Source organism: Musca autumnalis, unplaced genomic scaffold, assembly GCF_047663935.1.
Source record: "Musca autumnalis isolate F117 unplaced genomic scaffold, ASM4766393v1 scaffold_3, whole genome shotgun sequence".
In the NCBI taxonomy this organism is placed as follows: Eukaryota; Metazoa; Arthropoda; class Insecta; order Diptera; family Muscidae; genus Musca; species Musca autumnalis.
In genome coordinates this window covers 198,250,292-198,275,714 of record NW_027411866.1, presented here as the reverse complement: position 1 = coordinate 198,275,714, position 25,423 = coordinate 198,250,292, and the positions used below count along the sequence as shown (strand labels likewise).

Genomic DNA, 25,423 nt, shown 5'->3' with positions numbered 1-25,423 from the left:
CAAACGGCCTTCCAAAGAGGATTATGATGATGATGATGACGAGGAAGATGATGTCTCCAATTTAAGCTCTAATTTGGGTGGATTTTTTCGCATGATTTTTTATCCCGTACAAATGGTGTTATCCACAATTATGGATTCAATTGCAGGTGGTGGTGGTGGAGCAGACAAACCAGCATCTTCCTACCCTCCTCCTTACCCACAATATACCTCCTACCACAGTGCATTGAAACAACAGCAACATTCCAATGATGACTATGTCTACGATGATGATGAAGATTATGACATCGATGACTATGATGGTGATTCCAGTGAATCCTCTTCACTTACCGGTTGGTTTAGTTCTTTGTTTGGTTTCAATAGACGCAACAAGAAAATTACCAGCACCACAATTTCGCCGGCTGCAGGTGGTGGCAGCAGCGGCTCACATAATAAACCTGGCAAGACTGGTAACTGGTTTCAATCATGGTTTGGTTTTGGCAATTCGGATGGTGTGGATAAAACCGAATCGATTGTCTATGAAGATGAGAGTGATTATGATAGTAAGTTGTTTGTTGTTATTATTATTTTTTTATTTATATCCAATCAATTGCTCTAAAATAACTGTCTGGGAAACACTGGTGATTGCACTGACACTTTTTCTACTTCAAGCTGACACCATATGACCCAATTAACATGGGCAGGTTTGCCACAGTTTATTACATGGTTTTCCTTTTTATTGAATGGGAAAATAGCTATAAACTCTTAACTGGAAATCGCTGCAACTTGTTTATCTATGTTGCATTGCACTACCTATGCTTAACTTGAGTCTTTGACAGGAAATCGTTGAAAGAAAATTAAAAATACTCTCACTCTCTTAATTACTGTGACACGGAAAATACGTGTTCCAGAAAAATTTTGCAACATTGTATGACTTTATTGTATCTGGTAATTTTATATTGTTGGTGAGCATCATTGAGTGTGCGAATATTTGAGGTTAATTGGTGACAAAACGGAAATATGCAACAACAGCTTGATAAGTTAGTTTTGGCTCAAAAGTTCCATGTACTAACATTAATGTATAACAAGTAAAAAAGTATCATTTGGCGTTGCCGACGGAGATATACCCTCAGCCTATGTGAATTTCATCAACTGACAGATCGAATGCATTTAGGGACTTGCCGACAAAAATGAGGATTAGAAAGTGTTGCGGAGGAGGTACTTGAAGAAATGGACCGACATAGTCCATTTCGAAAGTGGATCTTATTTTGGGAGTCATATCTTTTCGATAGATATTGCGCCCATTTGTCATTTTGGTGGGTCATCGTATAACTTTAGGAAGCATAGACTTGTCTACGGAAAACATAATATCGCTGTAAAAAGGACCACAACGAACAGCATCGGTACACCTTTCCAAAGGATCTGCGAACAGATCATAAACTGCACTTAGACACAAATGTTGAACTTTTGTAAGGGAGGAATCCTAAAGAGAGGTCCGATGTAGGCGGCGTTAAGAAATGTCTGGTTGAAAAGGGAGTTAAACATCAGATCATACAAAGAGAGAATTGCGACATAATACGCTGTGAAATTAAAGCATTAAAATTTGTATCTACGTGGGACAAACTGGATGGAGGATCTTGAAAGAATAAAATATGCGACAGAACAAAACGATACTCCAAAAATAATTATTGGTGATCATAATATACGCATTGGAGAGGAACAGTTGCTTCCACAGGAATATGAGAGCATAAGTAAGTCAAGGAAATCGAAGGACAAAATAGTCAGCTCCAGTGGGAAGAAATATATTGAATTCTGCAATGACAATGGCCTTGTTATCCTCAACGGAAGAACAGAAGGAGATAATGCGGGATGCTTCACTTTTGTCAACAAAAATTGTAGTTCGGTAATTGATCTGTGTGCTGTTTCTTTGGATATATTAAACCTAGTTCAGTCTTTCGACGTGCAAAATCAAATATGGTCAGACCACTTACCAATATCTCTAATCCTGAAATATTCCAAATTTCATCAAAATGAATCTGATAATCAAAAATTTCTGCCGAAACTACTATGGAACAACAAAAATAAACAATATTATCAACAGCAACTGAATCTCAATATGGCCAATTTACAGCAAAGACCGAACTTGAGTAATCTCACATCTATAATAAAAAAATCTTACCCAGCAAACACTTGCAAACGAAAACAAAATTATAAAAATAAATGGTATGACAACGAATGTCTGAAAGCAAGAATAAAAACAATGGATAAGCTAAACAAGTTTAGATCATCTGGGGAGCCTATTGACAGAGAATCTTACACAGAGCAGAAGAAATGTTATCAAAAATTGTGCTGTCAAAAAAAACGGGATTACTATATTGAAATCGAAAACAGATTGGATACAATTGCAGATAGTAAAGAATGGTGGTCAATGGCCAGAGAAATCAGACAAAAGAAAATGTGATTGGGTGTAAACTATCTGCAGAAACTCTAAAGGAATACTTTGATACTCTGCTTAACCCGTTAGTACAAGCTGCAGATACGTTCAAAACGAGGTCAAAAATGAAATGCTAGACAAAAGTTTTTCACTTATGGAGCTAAAAACCCAATTAAAAGCGGTCAAGGAAAATAAAGCACCAGGAGAAGAAAGGATTCCCTATGGATTTTTCATAAATGCCACAAACGATTTCTTAGAAGCATTGTGCAACTCCTTCACACAAATTCTGAATGGCTATGATGACTTCGCCATATTTCGTTCAAGTATAATATTCCCTATCCATAAAAAGGAGACCCAAATGTTCCTAGTAATTATAGAGGCATCACTTTTATAAACTGTATATCAAAACATATGATGGGTATGATCAATAACCGAATTACTGAATGGGCAAATAGAAACCAAATCCTCAATGAATATCAAGCAGGATTTCGGAAAGGATACTCGACAGTGGATAACGTTTTCAATTTAGTTTCTATCGTTAACCTGAAGCTAGCGGAAAACAAGAAAGTGTATGCTTTTTTGTAGACTTCAAGGCGGCATTTGATAGAGTACCTAGAAACTTGTTACTATATAAATTATATGAATCAGGTTTGTCGAATAAAATCCTAAATTTTATAGAAAAGGTTTATATAGAAACAAACTCAGCAGTTTGGTCAGGGGAGCATCTCTCTACGCCTTTTGAAACGAGGTCGGGAGTAAAACAAGGATGTTTACTGTCCCCAATTCTATTTGCTTTGTATTTGAACGACTTACATGGAGTACTTGATGGTGGTCTACAAATAGATGGATTGAACATTCGTTTACTAATGTATGCTGACGACATTGTGATCCTTGCAGAGAACGCTCAAATATTGCAACAAATGATTGATAATCTAGCTTTATATTGCAGAAAATGGGGTATGGAAGTCAATAGTACAAAGTCTGAAATTATGATTTTTCGCAAGGGAGGAAGAGCAGCAGCAGCCAAAAAATGGATATATAATGGCGAAGCTCACATAGTAGTCAATGAATATAAATATCTTGACATATTACTAACTCCAAAACTATCCTTTCGAAAGCATATCCAAATGAAAAATGATGCCGCCAAATGCTGTCTCAACACTACATGGAAATGCTTTATAGGAAAACCGAATATTTCACTCAACGCTATGTGGAAAATATTTCTATCAGTATGCCGTTCAATCCAAAGCTACGGATCCCAAATTTGGGGAAACGAACACTTTGAAGATATCGACAAACTGTACAAGTTTTTCATTAAATGTCTTCTTAAATTGCCAGAGAACACACCTAACTATGTTATAGCCCTAGAAACAAGATACGAGCCAGGCTATATATACACGTATGGGTTGCACTTGAAATATATAGCCAAAGCACTATTTGAGTTAAAACAAGACCGACTTCCGCATATCCTCGCTATTAAAATAGCACAGAAAAATATTTCTTGGTATAAAGACTTAAAAGATCGCTTAGACTCGTATAACATTGAGAACAGTGAAGTTAATAGGAGTAGAGAACACTGGCGCATAGCACGTCAAGCATTATTACAAGAAATTCGGAATTCTAACTATATACACCATATTCAAAAATCACGAGAAAGTCAAACCCGTATCTACAAATATCTAAACCCATAGCAGGGAGAATCGTATTGCAATAATAAATATTCCCAAAGCCAAATATCGTATATAATGAAGGCCAGAGCGGGCGTGCTTGGTTTAAATTGCCAAAGGTCTGAACCTTACAACCTCTGTTCAACCTTCAAGAGTTATCGTGCGCACAATTTTTCCGAAAATTTTTTAACTTTTGTGGGGGAGGTACCTGAAGGAGTGGAGCGATATGGCTTATCTTCGAACTTAAACTAAGTTTGGAAAAAATATTATGAAGGTCAAATTTTGGGCCGAATTGGCAGATCCGTTTGAGAGTTATCTTGAGCTTAAACCACTACACACGGTATCACATGGTCTTTTTGCAACTTCCAGGCTATTTTCTCAGGGTTTTTGGACTTGCCCCTGATGAAACTTATACCATCGTTTGAAGGCCAGTGAATACAAGTGGTTGCAACAAAAATCGAAGCGATTCGAGAACAGGTCCTAAACTGAACTTTTCCGAAAATTTGTATGGGAGGTACCCGAAAGAGTGGATCGATGGATGCCATATTTGAACCTCATCTAAGTCTGGTAGAAATTTTACGATATGCACAGTATGGACCAAATCGGTCACTCCCATCAAGAGTTATCGTGCGCACACTTTTTGCGAACATTTCTGAACTTTTGTGGGAGAGGTACCTGAAGGAGTGGACCGATATAGCTTTTCTTCGAACTTAAACTAAGTTTAGACAAAATATTACGAATCCCATAATTTGGACCAAATCGGCAGATCCGTTCGAGAGTTATCTTGCGCTCAAACCACTACACACGGTATCACATGGTCTTTTTGCAACTTTCAGCCTATTTTCTGAGGGTGTTTGGACATGCCCCTGATGAAACTTATACCGTCGTATGGAGGGCAGTGAATATAAGATGATACAACAAAAATGAAAGCGATTCGAGAGCAGGTCCTAAACTGAACATTTCCGCAATTTTGTGTGGGAGGTACCCGAAGGGGTCGACTGATTGAGCCCCTATTGGAACATCGTCTAAGTCTGGTAGAAATTTCACGATGTACAAAGTATGGACCAAAGTATGGACAAATTTTCCAAACATTTCCGAACTTTTGTGGGGGAGGTACCTGAAGGAGTGGACCGATATAAACCATCTTCGAACTTAAACTAAGTTTGGACAAAATATTACGAAAGCCAAATTTTTGACCAAATCGGTTCATCCGTTCCATGGTTATCGTGTGCACCAGCCAGACAGACAGACGGACGGACATGGCTAAATCAACTCCAAATTGTCTGAAACACATTTCGTCCAAACATACTTGGGGTCTAAAACCATTATTTCGATGAGGCTCATTTTGCCCGTATGAAAATGTATATACCCTCGTTAGCATAAATGCTGAGGGTATAAAAAGCTGAATGCTAACGCTCCTCAGCATTCACACGATCTGCGGCGGCATCTGTGTGAATGCTATTTCAACCTACTTGATAGGTTTGTTTATCAAGGGGTCGTCTCTTGTAACGTTGGACCTCTCTTTCTAGATCATAAGGATCCCTGCTGACATGCCGTGCTATCCGCCATATGGCGATTAGGATGACCCTCACGGTAACACCCGAGCATGTATTGGAGAGAGAGCATGTCATTGTGTTGATATACTGGAGTAATATTTGCCTCCTCATGCCGATGGTCCACTGAAGACAGTAGGGGGCACTCTGCTGCAATTCTCAGGCCGGCATTCTGACTTGCTTACTTACTTAGCTGGCCCATTACAGAACATTTGTTCCATAGGCCCAACTAAGATCTCCAACTCTCTCTATTTGTTGCTTCGCACTCTGGAATACCGCGCCTTTTCATATCTTCATCCACTTGTTTGTGTCATCTTTTCCTTGGCCTGCCAATTCTGCGAGCACCGCCAAGCGGTTCGTATTTATACGCCTTTTTCATGGGTTCATCTTCTCCCATTCTTATGATATGGCCTAGCCAACGCAATCGCTGCATCTCGATATGTTTATCTACACTGATGTCGTTGTATAGCAGATACAGCTCGTGGTTCATGCGACGTCGATATTCACCGTCAACGCAGATTGGTCAGTAGATCTTTCGAAGAATTTTTCTCTCAAACACACCAAGTACTGCCATGTCTGCTTGCGCAAGTACCCAGGCTTCGGAGCCATACATCAGCACGGGTAGTATCAGTGTTTTGTAGAGCGTTATTGTTTTTGTTTTTAAACTGCATCTGTAGCATCTGTTGGCCAATACAATTCTTCTTTTTATTTCGCAACTGATGTCGTTTGTTGTGTTTATGGAGGTGCCGAGGTAGACGAAGCCTTTTACTACCTCAAAATTATAGGAACCAACTTCCACAGTTGGTCCGAGCTCAATGGACGCATCGCGCGTCGACACCATCAACTTGGTCTTCTCACCGTTTAGCGCCAGACCCACTTTAGCAGATTCTCCTTCGACCTTCATAAAGGTATCAGTTATTTATTTTACTGATCGGCCCATGATGTCTATATCATCAGCATAAGCAAGTAACATGTGACTATTGGTGTAGATTGTGCCACTTCTTTTGACGTTTGCCTCTCGTATAACCTTTTCAAGCAGGATGTTGAAAAGATCACACGAAAGGCTGTCTCCTTGTCTGAAACCTCTTTTGTAACAAAACTCTTCGGAGAGGTTCTTTCCTATTTTAAATGAGGACCTCGTGTCAGTCATTTTACAAAGCCGAATGAGCTTTGTGGGGGTACCAAATTCAGACATGGCTTGGAATACCTTTGAACGCAGCGGGCTGTCGAAGGCTGCTTTATAATCGACAAAAAGGTGGTAGGTGTCGATGTACACCTCTTGTCGCCGCCGGTTTTGAACAGCTCGGCTGGTAAGCCATCGGCGCCTGCTGCCTGTTTCCTGTAAGTGCTCATAAAATATATCTTTGGTCAGTTCGTCCTTGTCTTCAGCGGGAGCATGAGCGCAAATAAAGCTGATGTTGAAGAATTTTGCTTTTATTCGAATTTTAGCAAGTCTTTCATTCACTGGTGTGAAGCTGGAGACCAGGTATTATAACCTCCGATCAACTACAAATCGGCAACCAAACTCATGCTTTATGTCATGGCAGCTATAATACAGTGCGTCACCTTTAGGTGTTGTTGTGACGCCTTTCCCATTCCATCGTATTTCCTGTTTGGCAGTAATGTCGGCCTTGTACTTTTCAAGTACATCTGCCAATGCGTAAACTGCACCTTCTCTACAAAAAGTGCGAACATTCCAGGTGCAGATTCGCAGATCATGGTCCTTAAAACTTTTGCGGGGTTCGTCAACTTTAGAGGGGTTTGTTTTTCTTTTCTTTCGTTTTTTCATAGTAGGCTGTTTTTTCTAGGGGAGCGTTACTAACCCTGCGCCCAAACCCAAGCTTTTAACGTTCTTATGGGTGAACGCACGGCACATTTTAGCTCACTAAAGGCAGCTACCCCAGGTGACACCACGGGGAGGTCAGTGTCCACTTGAGATGAAAGAGGGACCAAGATAAATCTGCTAACATCGAACATGACATTAAACTCTGTTTTCACCTCTGCCATCCATCTGGGGAACAGACTGGTCGTACATTTAGTGGCGGATGACAAAATCAATTAAATAGATGTTCAAACTTTCACAAATGTCATCAGGGAAGACACCTGAGGCCAAACTCTTACAATCATCCGCATATGTTACGATCTCACTGCCTTCTGGAGGAGCTGGAATTCAGTAGTAGTAGAGCTTAAAAATTTTCGCACGTTGGGAACTCCCTGTTTCACTCTACTCTGGACTTCTTGTTCATGAATTCCGACTGTACGAATGGCGTCCTCAAATATATTTGCTTATTCAACTTGACAGCTATTTCTGACGCTGAGGAGGAGTAAACCGTCAAGAGTCTTTGCTATGAGCGACAAAAGCGAAATCGGTCTTCAGGCACCATTTGGTGGCTGCAGCAGGTAAGATATTCGACTCCCAACTCCTCCAGCTATTTCAGCATTACCATGGAGATTCCAGCAGAGCCAACGCTTTGCTCTACAAACTTTCGATTAAAATAACGTTCTCACCAAACGTTACCTCAGTCCTTCTTTCCAGAGTCTCTTAACCGTTGCCCACAGCTATTCAGATGTTTTAGCCACTTGTTTCGCTTATGCTCACCGACCAACCGGTTAACTTCCGGTGTCAGCTCATTGACTATGCGCTAGCGCTTATTTGCTAACCCCGTCGCCTCTGCTAGGAAGTTTGGTCTCACTTCGGGTATTCGACCAACAGGAAAATAACGAGCGGCTGCAGCAGTGGTGATGTCTCGGAACATCCTTTCCCCTACCCGAACATCGGAAGCGGGTATCAACTCTCTGAAACTCGGTCATTATATTTCCCATGATTGATGAAATTGCGGCGTTCAGAGGTGATGAAATCGGCCGGTTTTCTAATGGGGAGATGGTCCTTACCAAGTGAAACGACGGGTTGGCAGGTGACGTCATTTGTGAGACCAGGTGACACGATGTTTTTATCCGCGTCTTCATTGAAGCGCACTGACTCCTCTGGTCATTTCGGAAGACCGAATTCTGCATGATGAGGTTATGACCTTCCAAAAAGGACTAATGTCGGCCCTATAACCTGGAGTACAGCTATTTTTCTGCGAGATGTATACGTCCAGCAACTCTACCTCGATTGTTCGACACCTGACTGTTATCCCCATACATTCAATGCACGGGTCATTAGAGGCAGGCTCCAGCGAGATAGGTCTGTTCCCCTAGTTGCAAAGAGAGTAGTTTTGGCTCAACTACACTCGGGATATTGCAGTCGCCTAAATTCTTATTGGGCGGAAATTTATCGAGCCGTGCAAGACATCTGCCCAGTATGCGTCATGGGCCCGCACGACACAAAGCACCTTTTATACTGCCCCGCCAAACCTACTCATCTAACTCTAGTGGATATGTGGTTACATCCCATAGAAGCAGCCATTTTCCTGGAACTGGAGATAGATCCAGAGCCAGATTGAACAGAAGAACGCACATACAAACATACAATAAACACTGTTACAACAACAACACCTTCCAGTACCTCCCCAAAAGTTCAACATTTTCACTAAAATGGTACGCTCTATATTTCATGAACGGAGCACAGATTTGGCCCAAATGTAGTTTAACTTCGGAAATGATCCATATCGGTCTTCTCCTTAGGGTATCTCCCCCACGAAAGTTCAACATTTTTTTTAAAGTGCAGTTTAGGATCCGAAAATCCATTGGAAAATTATACCGATGCTACTCCTTGTTCAAAGTGATATTATGCTTTTCGTGGGAAATTTCGTGCTTCCTGACAATAAGTTCTAAATTTTACGGTGACCAACTATAATGGGGGCGAATTTTTCTTCACGCTTCATATCTTCCGAAAAGTGGGGGATGATTAACAAGTATGGCCCTAATCGTCTACCAAATAACGTGGTGTTGAACTTGGTGTGCCAATTACAAATCTAGCCAAGAATTCACATCATACGCACAATAGGCTTCATGAAAAATTTTGTCTTCCACTTTCTAAATTTTTGTCACGTTACTATGACAAAACATACATATCTTATATAATTACTTATTACACTGTGCAGCAGCATTTTTGGGGGGTGGAAAATTTCTTTTGGAGATGAAAGCCCTTGATTAGTATACTAAGAAGCCAAAGGGAAATTTTCGCCATAGGTCAAGTTTCTGAGATATCGCGCGATGAAATTTTTGATTTTTTCCCTATAATACTTGGGAAAATAGCTCAATATCTCTGTTTGACGTTGTTGTAGCTTCGTTTTGAGGGGACATGTCTTCAGTGAAATCGATTGGCGAATCTTTTTGTAGAACATTACATTCTTCTAACTGAATGCCATTCATGTCCTTTTCGTCCTTTATTTCTTGAACCGTAGTGAAAGTACCACAAGATGAGATTTTTCAGCATCCAAATATTCTACAAAAATGTTGCTTAGAAGATTTTAGGTACGGTTCCCTTTGACAACTAATCGATTTTGTCCCGTTTTCATTGTCCTTTTTGACATTTAATCGGGTTTGGTTCAGAAATAAACTATGTTTTGTTTTTCTGTATATTCGGCATTGGTTATTTATTGGTATGTAGACATAACAGTTGGTTATTGCTTATGTAGACATCTGGGGGGCTTCTGAAATTTTTACCACAAATAGCTCTTGAAATGACGAACACGTTAATAACAAATTTTCTTGGAGGATAGATCCTCAATTCTCAATTTTGGAACCGGATATTCCGACAATAAAACCGATTTTTGAACCGGTTTTAAGTAACCGATTAAACTAATATGTATACCGTTAAAAAGGTTATGGAGTTGTCAATCAAATTAAATTAATTTGCTTCTGAAAACTTTGTTAGTTGCAATTCTAGGACAAAAAAACCGTTTTCTTAAACCGCTTTTAAGGAAAAATATCAATACGCGCAAATATGGAGATCAAAGGCTGGGGGGCGAACAATTCTTTTTGGCGATGAAAGTCGATGAAGGAAATATTACGAACCCGGAAGGGCAGTTATGCCGTAGGTTAAACTTCTGAGTTATGGCCCGATCAAATTTCGTTAGGGTTTTTGTCATGTAGGTATGTATAGTTTGTCAAGAAAGAATTCATTTCGCTATAACTCAGAAGTTTAACCTACGGCATAACTGCCCTTCCGGGTTCGTAATATTTCCTTCATCGACTTTCATCGCCAAAAAGAATTGTTCGCCCCCCGGCCTTTGATCTCCATATTTGCGCGTATTGATATTTTTCCTTAAAAGCGGTTTAAGAAAACGGTTTTTTTGTCCTAGAATTGCAACTAACAAAGTTTTCAGAAGCAAATTAATTTAATTTGATTGACAACTCCATAACCTTTTTAACGGTATACATATTAGTTTAATCGGTTACTTAAAACCGGTTCAAAAATCGGTTTTATTGTCGGAATATCCGGTTCCAAAATTGAGAATTGAGGATCTATCCTCCAAGAAAATTTGTTATTAACGTGTTCGTCATTTCAAGAGCTATTTGTGGTAAAAATTTCAGAAGCCCCCCAGATGTCTACATAAGCAATAACCAATAGTTATATGTACATACCAAAAAATACCCAATGACGAATATACAGAAAAACAAAACATAGTTTATTTCTGAACCAAACCCGATTAAATGTCAAAAAGGACAATGAAAACGGGACAAAATCGATTAGTTGTCAAAGGGAACCGTACCTAAAATCTTCTAAGCAACATTTTTGTAGAATATTTGGATGCTGAAAAATCTCATCTTGTGGTACTTTCACTACGGTTCAAGAAATAAAGGACGAAAAGGACATGAAAGACATTGAGTTAGAAGAATGTAATGTTCTACAAAAAGAATCGCCAATCGATTTCACTGAAGACATGTCACCACAAAACGAAGCTACAACAACGCCAAACAGAGATATGGAGCTATTTTCCCAAGTATTATAGGGAAAAAATCAAAAACTTCATCGCGCGATATCTCAGAAACTTGACCTATGGCGAAAATTTCCTTTTAGGTTCCTAGTATACTCATCAAGGGCTTTCATATTCAAAAGAAATTTTCCACCCCCCAGACTTTGAGTTCCATTTTGTGTCACAGTGTTATATGTACATACATACATGATGCCAAACACCTCTTCTAAGAATCCACATTATGGTCATGTTTTGTTAGCTTGAATTGGGTTAGAACAACCACTTTAAAAGCAACAAATGTATGCGTATTTAAACTGTTGGGAACAAACCTACCCTCCCTCTTCAACGTAAGAAACATCAACGATTATGACATGTCAAGCATAATAGGAGATACGTCATAGAACTTGATAATATTAAAACGCACACTTACTTAATTTGTTAATATCGCACTGAGATTTTCGGGTTACAAAGGTTACGCTTTCTCTCCAGCAAACATTAACAACATTCTATGTTCTGGCTTGAACTTGTTTAACGCTAACTTTATAACGTTTTTCTTTAATTTACAACAATTAGAATGGTTTTCCAGTTGGTTTGGCGACATCAAGCCAAAAGGTCGCAGGCGTAAAACCACTACCACGACAACAACAACTACACAAACACCCCATGTGCCAATACTGACAATTGTGGATCCAATGAGAAATCCACAAAATTGGATTGGTATTTTGGCACATCATATCATCAATCAAACCTCAACCACAACACAGAGTCCATTGAAAGAAATTTGGTCTCGGGTTACATCGCCAGCTACCACCACGACCACGGAAAATCCTGATATACCGAGAAAAATATCATACAATAAATATCAAATTTGGCGTCTGAAGCCCCAAGATGATTCACAGGTTCAGGCTTTGGAGGATTATAAGAACAGTGATGAGGGCAATAAACTGCAGTGGCTGAAGGGACCAAGTTTAAGGTAAGACCACATCATAAATTACGGAATATTATTTTAGTATTGGATATGAACTTTTCCTCGTTTTTTTCTCTTCCAGAGGACTCACAGATGTCTTGGTCCCACCACGCATGCTAAACGATTTCCAAGCATCGCTGTCCTTTGAATCCATCGATCATGAGGTGTTGATATTTGATGTTGGCAAGGCAATCGCTTATGAAAAATCCAAAGAAGATTATCTCCTGACGACAACTCAAAATCCAAAGAAACGCCAAAGGCCGCCTAATCGTTTTGCGAACAAACCTTTGGCCATGACATGGATGCGTTATTATGAATTTGATGATATTGTCACGTATTTGGAAAATATGCGTATGCGTTATCCTCAACTTGTGGAACTTATACACATCGGTCGTTCCTACGATGGTCGCCCTCTGATTGTTATGAAAATTGAAAGTAAAGAGGCGGCTGCAGCGAATTCGGCACAGCTTCAAATGCATGAAAAGGCAAAGCTGCGGAATAAAAAGAAAATCGGAATTGCCAACGCGGTGTTCATTGAGGCCGGGACACATGGCGCTGAATGGATTGCACCAGCCACGGCAACTTGGATTATCAATGAACTGTTGAAAACTATGAAAATGAATAGTAAGTATTATACAATCTATTTGAAAATGTAAGGCATTTTATGAATTCTTGATGCTGTTAAGGAAAATTGTTAATATAAGCGGGACATAGAACCACAGCTCCGATTTACTCGAGAGTGAAAAGATGGGGAGAGGGTGTAAGTTTTTTTGGGTGCATTTTTTTGGTGCCGGTGGGTCAAGTTTATTTGAGGTTGGGGTCTCTCTCCGGATAGAACAACTTTGTTCTTTTCCTATATTAGCCCGGATCTTGAACAATCCCTTATTTTTACTGTTATGTACATTACATAGTTGTTGTTGTTTTGTTTGTTGTGTGTTTCAACAGTTATTATTATTATTATGTTTGTATGATCGTTCTTCTGTTCAATCTGGCTTTGGGTCTATCTCCAGTTCCAGGAAAGTGGCTGCTTCGCCACCACAGATCCACTGGAGTTAGATTAGTAGGTTTGGCTGGGCAGTTGAAAAGGAGTTTTGTGTCGTGCGGGCCCATGCCGCATACTGGACATATGTCTTGCACAGCGCGGTCGATTTCCGCCCAAAAAGAATTTAGGCGACTGCAATATACTGATCGTAGTTGAGCCAAAACTACTCTAGTTTGTCGTGGTAGCTGACGCTCATCAGCTGCAATAGATGGCGGATGTATTTCGTGGACTTTATTCACACTATATTTGCTTATGGCCTTAACAACTGCATCTGTGTGAATACTATTTAAACCTGCTTGATATGCCTGTTGCTCCCTCTCTAGAGAATGAATATCCTTCCTGATATGCCTGAATGTGTCGGGCCTAACCAGCAGATTGTGATTGGGATGACTCTCACGGTAACACCTAAGCAAGTGCTGCAACGAAAGCATCTCATTGTGTTGCTTTACTGGAAGAATCATTGCCTCCTCATGTAGATGGTCCACTGAAGACTTGAGGAGACACCCTGTTGCTGTTCTCAGGGCGGCATTCCAGCAGGCCGCATAGCATACCACAGACCGACCTATCGCGTTATATGTGGTCAACAAGGTTGCTTGATCTGCACCCCAAGTGCTGCCGGCTAGGGAGTTGAGGACCTTGTTCCTACTTTTCAGTTTGTCGCAGATAGCTGTGGCGTGCGCGCACGACGTTTGTGGTCGGAATTCTGCTATCGTCGACCACAACATTCAATTCTCTTCCAAACTGCGCTGTCCATGTGGTGAACAGAGTGGCTGTTGATTTTGTGGCGGAAATCTGCATATTCCTCGAATGGAAAAAGGTAGTAAGATCGGTTAAATAGTTGTTCAGTCTCTTACAGATGTCATCAGGATAGGTACCTGACGCCAGGATCGCGCATCCGCATACGTTACGATCTCGATGCCGTCTGGAGGGGCGGAATACAGGAGAGGTAGAGGTTAAACACTTCCGGAGATATCATCTCACCTTGGGGAACTCCCTGTGTCACTCTACGGGGTTTGGACTTCTTGTTCCTGAATTCCGCGTACGAGTGGCGTCCACACATATAATTGACTATCCAACGTTTCAAGCTTGGCTGGAGGGTTGTCCGCTCAATGTCCTCAAACAGCGTGGAGTGCCTGACTGCAAAGGCTTTTGATAAGTCAAGCGCCACCATCACTGTTCTATCGCACGTCCGTCTCTGGTTGAGTCCTTGCCAAATATGTGCGGTAATGTCGTGCAGCGCAGTTGTCGTGCTGTGCTGCTTACGGAATCCATGCTGATGATCGCCAACTTCATCGCTATTTCTGATACTGGGAGGACTAAGGCCTCAAGGGTCTTTGCTACGGGCGACAAAAGCGAAATCGGCCTGTACGATTCACTTTTGCTGACATCCTTGCCGGGCTTCCGTAGCGGGACCAGCCTGCCCATTTTCCAGACTTCGGGAACAATGAGGCTGGATAGCGACAAGTTGAGAACTTTAGTGAGATACTCCACTCCCGAGTCATCCAGCTGCTTCAGCATTACCATGGGGATTCCATCAGGGCCCAGCGCTTTCGATGATTTAGCGTTCCTGATGGCATTGACAACATCATCCATTGTTAACTGTGGTGGTTTCTCCAACTCTCTCTGTTTAGTGCTTCGCTTTCTGGAATACCGCCCCTTGTCATCTCTTCATCCACTTGTTTGCGCCATCTATTCTTTGGCCTGCCAATTCTGCGTGCAACACCATGCGGCCCGAATTTATACGCCTTTTTAGCGGGTTCATCATCGCTCATTCTAATGATATGGCCTAGCCAACGCAATCCCTGCATCTCGATACGAACCATACATCAGCACGGGTAGTATCAGTGTTTTGTAAAGCGTTGTTTTTGTTTGACGAGATGTGGCTTTATTCCTAAACTGCTTACTCAGCCCGAAGTAGTATATGTTGGACAACACTATTCTTCTTCGTATTTCACAACTGACGAAGTCCTTTATCTACCTCAAAATTATAGGAACCAAAGTAAACAGTTGGCCCGAACTCTATGGACGCATTGCGCGACGACACCATTAACTTTGTCCTTTCGCCGTTTACCGCCAAACCCACTTTAGCAGATTTTCTTTCGACTTTTTCAAAGGTATCAGTTACTTCCTTTACCGATCGACCTATGATGGCAATGTCATCGGCATAAGCAAGCTGTTTGTATATATTGTGCCACTTCTTTTTAACTTCGCATCCCGTATAACCTTTTCCAGCAGAATGTTGAAAAGATCACACGAGAGGCCATCACCTTGTCTAAAACCTCTTTTGGTACCAAACTCTTCGGAGAGGTTCTTTCCTATTTTAACTGAGGACCTCGTGTCGGTTAATGTCATTCTATAAAGCCGGATGAGCTTTGCAGGGATACCAAATTCAGACATGGCTTGAAATACCTATGAACGTAGCGGGCTGTCGAAGGCTGCTTTGTAATCAACAAAAAGGTGATAAGTGTCGATCTGCTTCTCTTGGGTCTTCTCCAAGATTTGCCGCAGTTTAAATATCTTATCAATGGTGGATTTACCAGGACTAAAGCCGCATTGGTATGGCCTAATTATTTCATTGACCATAGGCTTTAGTCGTTCGCACATTATCCCTGACACTATCTTGTAGGCAATAGGGAGAAGACTTATGCCCCTATAGTTAGAGCATACAGTCTTATCTCTATTCTTGTGGACAGGACACAGGATGCTCAGGTTCCAATCGTCGGGTACTCGTTCTTCCTGCCAGATGGTGCTAACTAGCTGATGAATGCACCTTATCACCGTGTCGCTTCCGGTTTTGAACAGCTCGGCTGGTATGCCATCGGCTCCTGCTGCCTTATTATTCTTCAGCCGACTTATTGCTGTCTTTACCTCATCTTGGCTGGGCGGTATATATTCAATACCATCTTCTGGGATTGGATCTGTGGTATCTTCGCCGTGTTCGCTACTATCGGATACCAACAGTTTGGAGAAATGTTATTTTCATATCCTGAGCACACTATCTGTATCAGTTACCAGATTACCTTGCTGGTCTCTACAGGAGGTTGTGCCTGTACCAAAGCCATCAGTTTGATGTTTAACTCTTTGCTAGAACTTTCGGACTTCATTCTGGCTCCTTTACATCTCGATTTTTTCACACTCCCGTCTTTCCATTTCTCTCTTTTTCCTACGGAAAAGACGTTTCTCCTTTGTCCTTTTCTCCCGATTACTCTCTCGTGCGCTACGCGTTGCTACTGATTGTAGAGTAGCCCTATATGCGGCATTTTTCTCTTCGGTAGCAGCACGACACTCTTGGTCATACCATGGATACATTGGTGGAGGTTTCTGGTAACCAAGTATGGATCTTGCGGCTGTTTGCATGGAGTGGGCAATATTTTGCCATTGTGCTTATATGTTATCGGGACGGGGAGTGCTTTCATTAAGCAATTGGGTTCGTTGAGTGGAATATGCTGTAGCTATTTGTGTTTGCAGCTTACCGATGTCTAACTTCCGCGTTGTTTCTGTTCGTGCTTTATTTGCAACGTTTAGAGGGGTACGTACCTTTGCTGCAACAAGGTAGTGGTCCGAATCTATGTTTGCTCCTCCGAACGATAGTACATCCAACACGCTCGATGAATGTCTTCCATCTATCACAATATGGTCAATTTGATTACTTGTTCTTTGATCTGGAGACGGCCAGGTGCCCTTATGAATATCGAGATGCTTAAATCTGGTACTGCTAACTAACTGAATTTGCCGATTGTTGGGCCAAAGATATTATCCTTTCGAATTTTGGCATTAAAATCGGCTAGTATAATTTAAATGTCATGGGCAGGGCAACGGTCGTAAGTTTCTTCAAAGCGCTCGTAAAATATGTCTTTCGTCTGTTCGTCCTTGACTTCAGTGGGACCATGAGCGCAAATAAAGGTGATGTTGAAGAATTTTGTTTTTAATCGAATTGCAGCGAGTCTTTCATTCACTGGGGTGAAGCTGGTGACCAGATGTTTTAACCTCCGACCAATTACAAATCCGCAACCAAACTCAAGCTTTGTGTCATGGTAGCTTTAATATAGTGCGTCACCTTTAGGTGTTGTTGTGACGCCGTTCCCAATCCATCGTATTTCCTGTATGGCAGAAATGTCGGCCTTGTACTTTTCAAGTACATCTGCCAATGCGTAAACTGCACCTTCTCTATAAAGAGTGCGAACATTCCAGGTGTAGATTCGCAGATCATGGTGCTTAAAACGTTTGCGGGGTTCGTCAACTTTAGAGGGGTTTGTTTTTCTTTCGTTCTTTCATAGTAGGCTGCTTTTTCTAGGGGAGGGTTACTAACCCGACGCCCAAACCCAAGTTTTTAACGTTCTTATGGGCACGCGCGTTCGCGCGGCACATGTTAGCTCACTACCTTTAACGGGTGTTAAAGGCAGTTACCGCAGGTGACACCACGGGGAGGTCAGTGTCCATTTGAGATGAAAGAGGGACCAAGATAAATCCTGGGATTTGCCATGTTAAAGCCGGTCAGGACCGATCCTTGGTATCTTCCATCCCCTACGTCACCCGCTAACACCCGAATGCGGGTTGGCAAATAAAGAAGAAGAACATACTTAGCTTATAAGTCTGAGGATATAAAAATATATTCCACCAACATTCCTGATATGCATTTTTTACGAACAACAATTTCAGTTTATTTGATCTTCAATTCCCCCAGAGGGTGTACCGAAGAAGCTTGTCAAATATTCCATTAAAAGAACCACAAAAGATGGCGGCGATTTCCATTCACTTGGAATGCTATAAAATTTGAATTTTTGAAACATTTGTCGGGCTTCCGAATCGCTTAGCGACATCTTTTGATTACTTAAAGAGTCTTTGTAATATTTTGAACACAGATCACACAAAGAATTTGAAGCTTTGCTACCTTTACTACAATCCGCGGCACAAGATTTTTTGCAATGTTTACATTGCTTGGATGATACTTCGGCACCACCTTTCTGTCGTGGATGTTCTTGTGGCAAAATTAAACTTTCTGATGAATTTGAGAGGTTTATAGGGATATCATTTTCGTCCTGAGATAGTTGCTTGCGATTACTAATGGCATGAAATACTATGCCGAGGAAGATTAATGACAGTAGGACCAAAGCGATTATTTGAACTTTTCTGAAAAAGTAAGGGGTGATAAAAAAACTGAAATTCTGCTAACTCAAATGGTGATAAGATTACCTTCCGGAATCATAAATATAAACGCCAAAATGCCACAGATAATAGCAAACCATTGCCCAAAATGTCAAGGCGGTCATTATTACGAACCTGTAGGCGACAATTTTTAATAAGTATTGGAAATATTCATGAAGTTTGAATTATACAGGGAGTAAGATAACTTCCCATGAGCTTTGTTTTTGAGAACATTCACGGGGAGATCCTGTTCATGATTGGGCCGATACTTACGCAATTATTCCAAAAATATCAAACAAGGCTGCATAAATATTGGTTTGTTGAGATTTACAAGTTGATCTGGGTGTTGTTTTATCTTCCAAACTTGTTTCAGAATCCGTTAGAGAAGGGCAACCCCTACAGTGTAGACATTTTTCACAATTACATGGTGGCAACTTGCAACGTATTGATGGTCTACAAGGATACTGCGATGAGGAGGCGACAGGATTTGAACACATTTTACTTAAAATTTTGTTACACAAATTTTAACAACAAATATTTACATATTTTTGAAAATATTATTGTGACTTTTATTTCATTTCCTGTTTTTTTCTCTTTTCTTCCCTTTGCTTTTTGCGCATAGAAACAATTTCCGATGAACAAAGCCTGATACGCAATACAACATGGTATATAATGCCGGTACTAAATCCTGATGGTTATGTTTATAGCCATGATTATGATCGTTTTTGGAAGAAGTCACGTTCACGTCACATTTCACGTCCGTCGGGTTTAATTAATTCCGCCATGACATGGTTGCAAAAGAAACGTGTACGCGATCGTGTGTGCTATGGCGTCGATCTCGATCGTAATTGGAATTATCAATGGGGTAAACGTGGCAGTTCTCGTTCACCGTGCAGTGAATTCTTTGCTGGTCCAGGACCTTTTTCGGAACCCGAAACAAAAGCTTTATCGGAATTTTTAATGGATTATCGATCCCATATTAAGGTAAGTAGGCGATGTTATTTTATTTTAAAATTTTTTGGGCTACATTCGGAAATTATTTTGAATTTGATAATTGATCTGCAGACGATGGAAACCTTTGCCACATTTTTAAAGAATAAGTCAAACGATTTATTAAAAATCGAACAAAATACTCTTTATTTTTTATTTGGTGACGTAGGGGATGGAAGATACCAAGGAACGGTCCTAACCGGCAATAACATGGCAAAGCCTAGGATTTATCTTGGTCCTTCTTTCATCTCAAGTGGACACTGACCTCCCCGTGGTGTCACCTGGGGAACTGCCTTTAACACCCGTTAAAGGTAGTGAGCTAACATGTGCCGCGCGTTTACCCATAAGAACGGTAAAAACTTGGGTTTGGGCGTCGTTTTAGTAACCCTCCCCTAGAAAAAGCAGCCTACTATGAAAATACAAAAGAAAAGAAAAACAAACCCCTCAAAAGTTGACGACCCCAGCAAAAGTTTTAAGGACCATGATCTGCGAATCTGCACCTGGAATGCTCGCACTCTTTATAGAGAAGGTGCCGTTTACGCATTGGCAGATGTACTTGAAAAGTACAAGGCCGACATTACTGCCATAAAGGAAATGCGATGGAACGGGAAAGGCGTCACAACAACACCTAAATGTGACGCACTGTATTATAGCTGCCATGACACAAAGCATGAGTTTGGTTGCGGATTTGTAGTTGGTCGGAGGTTTAAACATCTGGTCTCCAGCTTCCCCCCAGTGAATGAAAGACTCGCTGCAATTCGAATGAAAGCTAAATTCTTCAATATCAGCTTTATTTGCGCTCATGCTCCCACCGAAGACAAGGACGAACAGACCAAAGATATATTTTACGAACGCTTAGAAAAAACTTATGATCGTTGCCCTGCCATTGACATTTAAATTATACTAGGCGATTTTAATGCCAAAATTGGAAAGGAGAATATCTTTGGCGCAACAGTCGGGAAATTCAGTCTCCACAGTGAATCATCTGCACAATGGTATGAGGCTGATAGACTTTGCTACTGCGAGAAACATGGTAGTTAGCAGTACCAGATTTAAGCATCTCTATATTCATAAGGGCACCTGGCTGTCTCCAGATTAAAGAACAAGAAATCAAATTGATCAAGCGTGTTGGATTTACGATCTTTCCGACGTGCAAACATAGACTCGGACCACTACCTTGTTGCAGCAAAGGCACGTACCAAATTAAACGTAGCAAACAAAGGGCGAACAGACACAACACGGAAGTTGGACATCGGTAAGCTGCAATCACAACAGATAGCCACAGCATATTCTACTCAACTGGCCCAACTGCTTAATCAAAGCACTCCTCGTCCCGATAACATAACAACACAATGGCAAAATATTGCCCACTCCATGCAAACAGCCGCAAAATCCATACTTGGATACCAGAGACCTCTACAAAGGAATTCATGGTATGACCAGGAGTGTCGGGCTGTTACCGAAGAGAAAAATGCGGCATATAGGGCTACTTTACAATCAGTAGCAACGCGTAGCGCACGAGAGAGGTATCGGGAGAAAAGGAGTGAGGAGAAACGTCTTTTCCGCAGAAAAAGAGAGAGATGGAAAAGCGGAATGTGAACAAATCGAGATGTACAGGAGACTGCATGAAGTCCGAAAATTCTACCAAAGAGTGAAACATCAAACTGATGGCTTTGGTACAGGCACATCCTCCTGTAGAGACCAGCAAGGTAATTTGGTAAATGATACAGATAGTGTGCTAAGGATATGGAAAGAGCATTTTTCCAAACTGTTGGTATCCAATAGTAGCGGAGTCGACGAAGATACCACAGATCCAATCCATGAAGATGGTATTGAATGTATACCACCCGGCCAAGATGAGGTAAAGACAACAATAAACCGGTTGAAGAATAATAAGGCAGCAGGAGCTGATGGCCTACCAGCCGAGCTGTTTAAAACCGGAGGCGACACGCTGATAAGGTGTATGCATCAGCTAGTTAGCTCCATCTGGCAGGAAGAACGCGTACCCGACGTTTGGAACCTGAGCATCCTGTGTCCCGTCCATAAGAAAGGAGATAAGACTGTATGCTCTAACTATAGGGGCATAAGTCTTCTCCCTATCGCCTACAAGATAGTGTCAGGGATATTGTGCGAACGATTAATGGCCATGGTCAACGAAATAATTGGACCATAACAATGCGGCTTTAGACCTGGCAAGTCCACCATCGACCACATATTTACCCTGTGGCAAATCCTGGAGAAGACCCAAGATATGCAGATCGACACCTACCACCTTTTTGTCGATTATAAAGCAGCCTTCGACAGCCCGCTACGTTCAAAGGTATTCCAAGCTATGTCTGAATTTGGTATCCCGGCAAAGCTCATTCGGCTTTGTAAAATTACTCTAACTGACACAAGATCTTCAGTTAAAATAGGAAAGAACCTCTCCGAAGAGTTTTGTACAAAAAGAGGTTTCAGTCAAAGAGACAGCCTTTCGTGTGATCTTTTCAACATCCTGCTAGAAAAGGTTATACGAGAGGCAAACGTCAATAGAAGTGGCGCAATCTACACCAATAGCCACATGTTACTTGCTTATGGTGATGATATAGACATCATGGGACGATGAGTAAAAGAAGTAACCGATACCTTTATTAAGGTCGAAGGAGAATCTGCTAAAGTGGGTCTGGCGGTAAACGGCGAGAAGACCAAGCTGATGGTGTCGACGCGCAATGCGTCCATTGAGATCGGACCAACTGTTGAAGTTGGTACCTATAATTTTGAGTAGTAAAAGACCATGTATACCTCGGCACTTCCGCAAACACAACAAACAACATCAGTTGTGAAATAAGAAGAAGAATTGTAGTGGCCAACAGATGCTACTATGGTTTAAGTAAGCACTTTAACAACAAATGCCACAACTCGTCAAACAAAAATAACGCTTTACAAAACACTGATACTAGCCGTGCTGATGTATGGTTCCGAAGCCTGGGTACTTTTTTTTAATGGGAACAACCACTCCGAGACCGCTTTCGCATTACTTCGTCGTTGTATCTACTCCCCCATCCATTGTATGTTGTGATTAGGGGTTCGACTGTAGTCTTAGGCAATATGTTTTTCTCCGCCATAATTGTTTGTACAAATGTTGTGAATGTCGTCCATACACTCTTTGACTTCAGCATTTCATCGAAAAATTTATCGATGTTTATATAATTAGGTATTTCATAACGCACTCTCTCATTCTCCCAAATTTTGCAATGTGGAAGTGTATGTTCCACATTGTCTTCGCCATGGTGGCATAGTTCACATACTACGTTGTTTTTTAAATGGAATCTAAAAGATAGCTCCTAAAATTGCCATGATTGCTGAAAATTTGGGTTAAATAGAAGTTGAGTTTACAATGTTTTCTTTCTACCCAAGGTTCTATGTGTTGAATTATTTTAAAGGTCCATTTGGCTTGAACACTATTATTCCATGAGAATTGCCAATCTTGGAACAGCCTTCTTCGGGCTGCGCTTTTAATGTTTAAAACCTCCCTTTTTGTGTATCCGTTTGGAAGTGACTTTCGTTGCTCGTATATGTAACTCCTTTCGCGTAGGGTTAGATGAATCGGTGGTATACGCGTTAGCACGGACAGTGCCGCTGTTGACGTTGTTCGATATGCCGATATGACTCGTATCGTGCACGCCCTTTGTACTCTCTCTAGATGTTTACGTAGTTGTGTGCTTCTTGCAATTTTTTCGCTGAAGACAGGAGCCGCGTACGTCATTTGCGCATAAGCTACTGAAGATGTTAGTCTCCTTGTTGACTGGTTCGGGACTTTCATACTTGGCATCAACCTTACAAGGTTCTTAGCAGTTGCCAGCGCTTTCTCCGATATGGTTTTGACATGCGGTTCAAACGCCTGGGTACTTGCGCAAGCAGATAAGGCAGCGCTTGGCGTGTTTGCGAGAAAAAAATTTTCGAAAGATCTAAGTACCGATCTGCGTTGACGGTGAATATCGACGTCGTATAAACCACGAGCTGTATCTGTTATACAACGACCTCAATATAGTTAAGCGTATCGAGATGCAGCGGTTGCGTTGGCTAGGCCATATAATAAGAATGAGCGATGATGAACCCGCTAAAAAGGCGTATAAATTCGAACCACATGGCCGTGTACGCAGAATTGGCAGGCCAAAGAATAGATGGCGCAAACAAGTGGATGAAGAGATGACAAGGCGCGGTATTCCAGAAAGCGAAGCACTAAACAGAGAGAATTGGAAATATTTTCTTAGTTCGGTCTATGGAACAAATGTTCTGTAATGGACCAGCTAACTTAGTAAGTAAGGCGAAGGTCATTTATAGTGATATTTAATTAATTCTCTTTCGAGTTAAGCTGTTAGACCTTAGATATACATTGAATAATTAGGAGTCTACCGAAGTCCCACGCATCCAACCATTACGCTACGTTTCACGGGTGGTTAAGTCGATCTTCAGGCAGGACTATAGGAAAAGTTTGGAGTTTCAATTAACTGGCATAATTTCGCATTTCACTCCTAATGTATATCTAAGGTCTAACAGCTCAACTCGAAAGAAAATACTCTTTACCTTATAAAACTATCTTCTTTGTGTCAATTGGAAGTCACTAAGACGATAATGTTTAAACAAAGAAAAAGGATTGTCTAGGAGTGTCTAACGCGTTATCCCGTTACCGACTCAGCACCATCCAGTTATCACGAGATACACACTTTAAAAAAGTAACGAGTGTGAGGTCCATTTCTTCCCAAGGGTTTTTATTCCCCGGTGGTGACGACTATTTGAGTTGGGACACTCTTTGACATTCTTTAAAAATAATAATAATAATATCTCAAAATCTATAAAGCTTTTACGGACCGGCTTATTCCTACTTGCATCCAACTGTTTTATCTTTGCAGCTTTATATATCGATGCAAGCATATGGTCAAATTATAAGCTATCCCTACAAGGCCAACACCACCTATGATGCTGAGCGACTTGATGACTTTTTAGATGTGGCCATGGTGGGTACAGATGGTTTACGCAAGAAGGGTAGTAAGACACGTTACAAAATCGATTCAACCAATGATTTAGTGGAAAATCGTTCAGGTATTTTTGGAAAGCAATTTTGTAATTTGTAACATTGTAAACAATTATTATTTTTTTTTTTTGTTTCTTTTGCAGGTTGCTCGGATGCTTTCGTGGCCTATGATGTGGGTATACCATTTAGCTATACAATGCAATTAGCTGATAATGGTGTTCATGGTTATCTGCTGCCCAGTGCTGCTATAGAAACAACTTCGCGTGATGCTTTTGAAATTATATTGGCAATGTTGGATTATATATAGAAAATTTGTTTATTTAGTATAAGTTATTTATTAATACAAACATATATTTATTCCATAGTCAATATTATTTATAATAGTTTTAATTTATTTATTATTTACTTATTTTATATTGATGGAAAAATCCCACCCTCGACATAATCTTTGTATGAAATTTCAAGTTCTCTTTACCTTTTTGTAGTTTCCTCATATTCTTCAAAGACCTCGCCTTAAATGTATGTTCAGAATATGTGAAATTTTATACAAATATTAATTGAAAGAAGGTTATTATTCTAGAAATCAAAACAATGTATAATTTTAGTAAAAATTTATTTTTTTATATTTATTTTTATATTTAAGAAAATTAAATAAATATTTATTTAATGGTAATGACCTCCTAAGTAACATAAGTCCTTATTGTATAAGAAATAATATTTATAAATAAATAGAAAGGCAAAACATTTAAAAAATGGATGGAAAATTTTCAT

At 40.7% G+C, this 25,423-nt stretch overlaps 2 protein-coding genes across 2 annotated transcripts; one reads left to right on the top strand and one right to left on the bottom strand.

Annotated features, from left to right (window-relative positions):
• Positions 1-24,959, top strand: LOC141396924 (zinc carboxypeptidase A 1). The gene is made up of 6 exons (XM_073972654.1): positions 1-539; positions 12,068-12,467; positions 12,544-13,085; positions 19,271-19,632; positions 24,531-24,720; positions 24,796-24,959. Exons 1-6 carry the CDS (start codon positions 92-94, stop codon positions 24,957-24,959), a joined length of 2,106 nt encoding a protein of 701 aa, XP_073828755.1. The 5' UTR covers positions 1-91.
• Positions 18,136-19,251, bottom strand: LOC141396925 (uncharacterized). The gene is made up of 3 exons (XM_073972655.1): positions 18,922-19,251; positions 18,697-18,783; positions 18,136-18,633 (listed from the first exon to the last, which is right to left on the bottom strand). Exons 1-3 carry the CDS (start codon positions 19,143-19,145, stop codon positions 18,159-18,161), a joined length of 786 nt encoding a protein of 261 aa, XP_073828756.1. The 5' UTR covers positions 19,146-19,251; the 3' UTR covers positions 18,136-18,158.
• Positions 24,960-25,423: the final 464 nt, after the last annotated feature.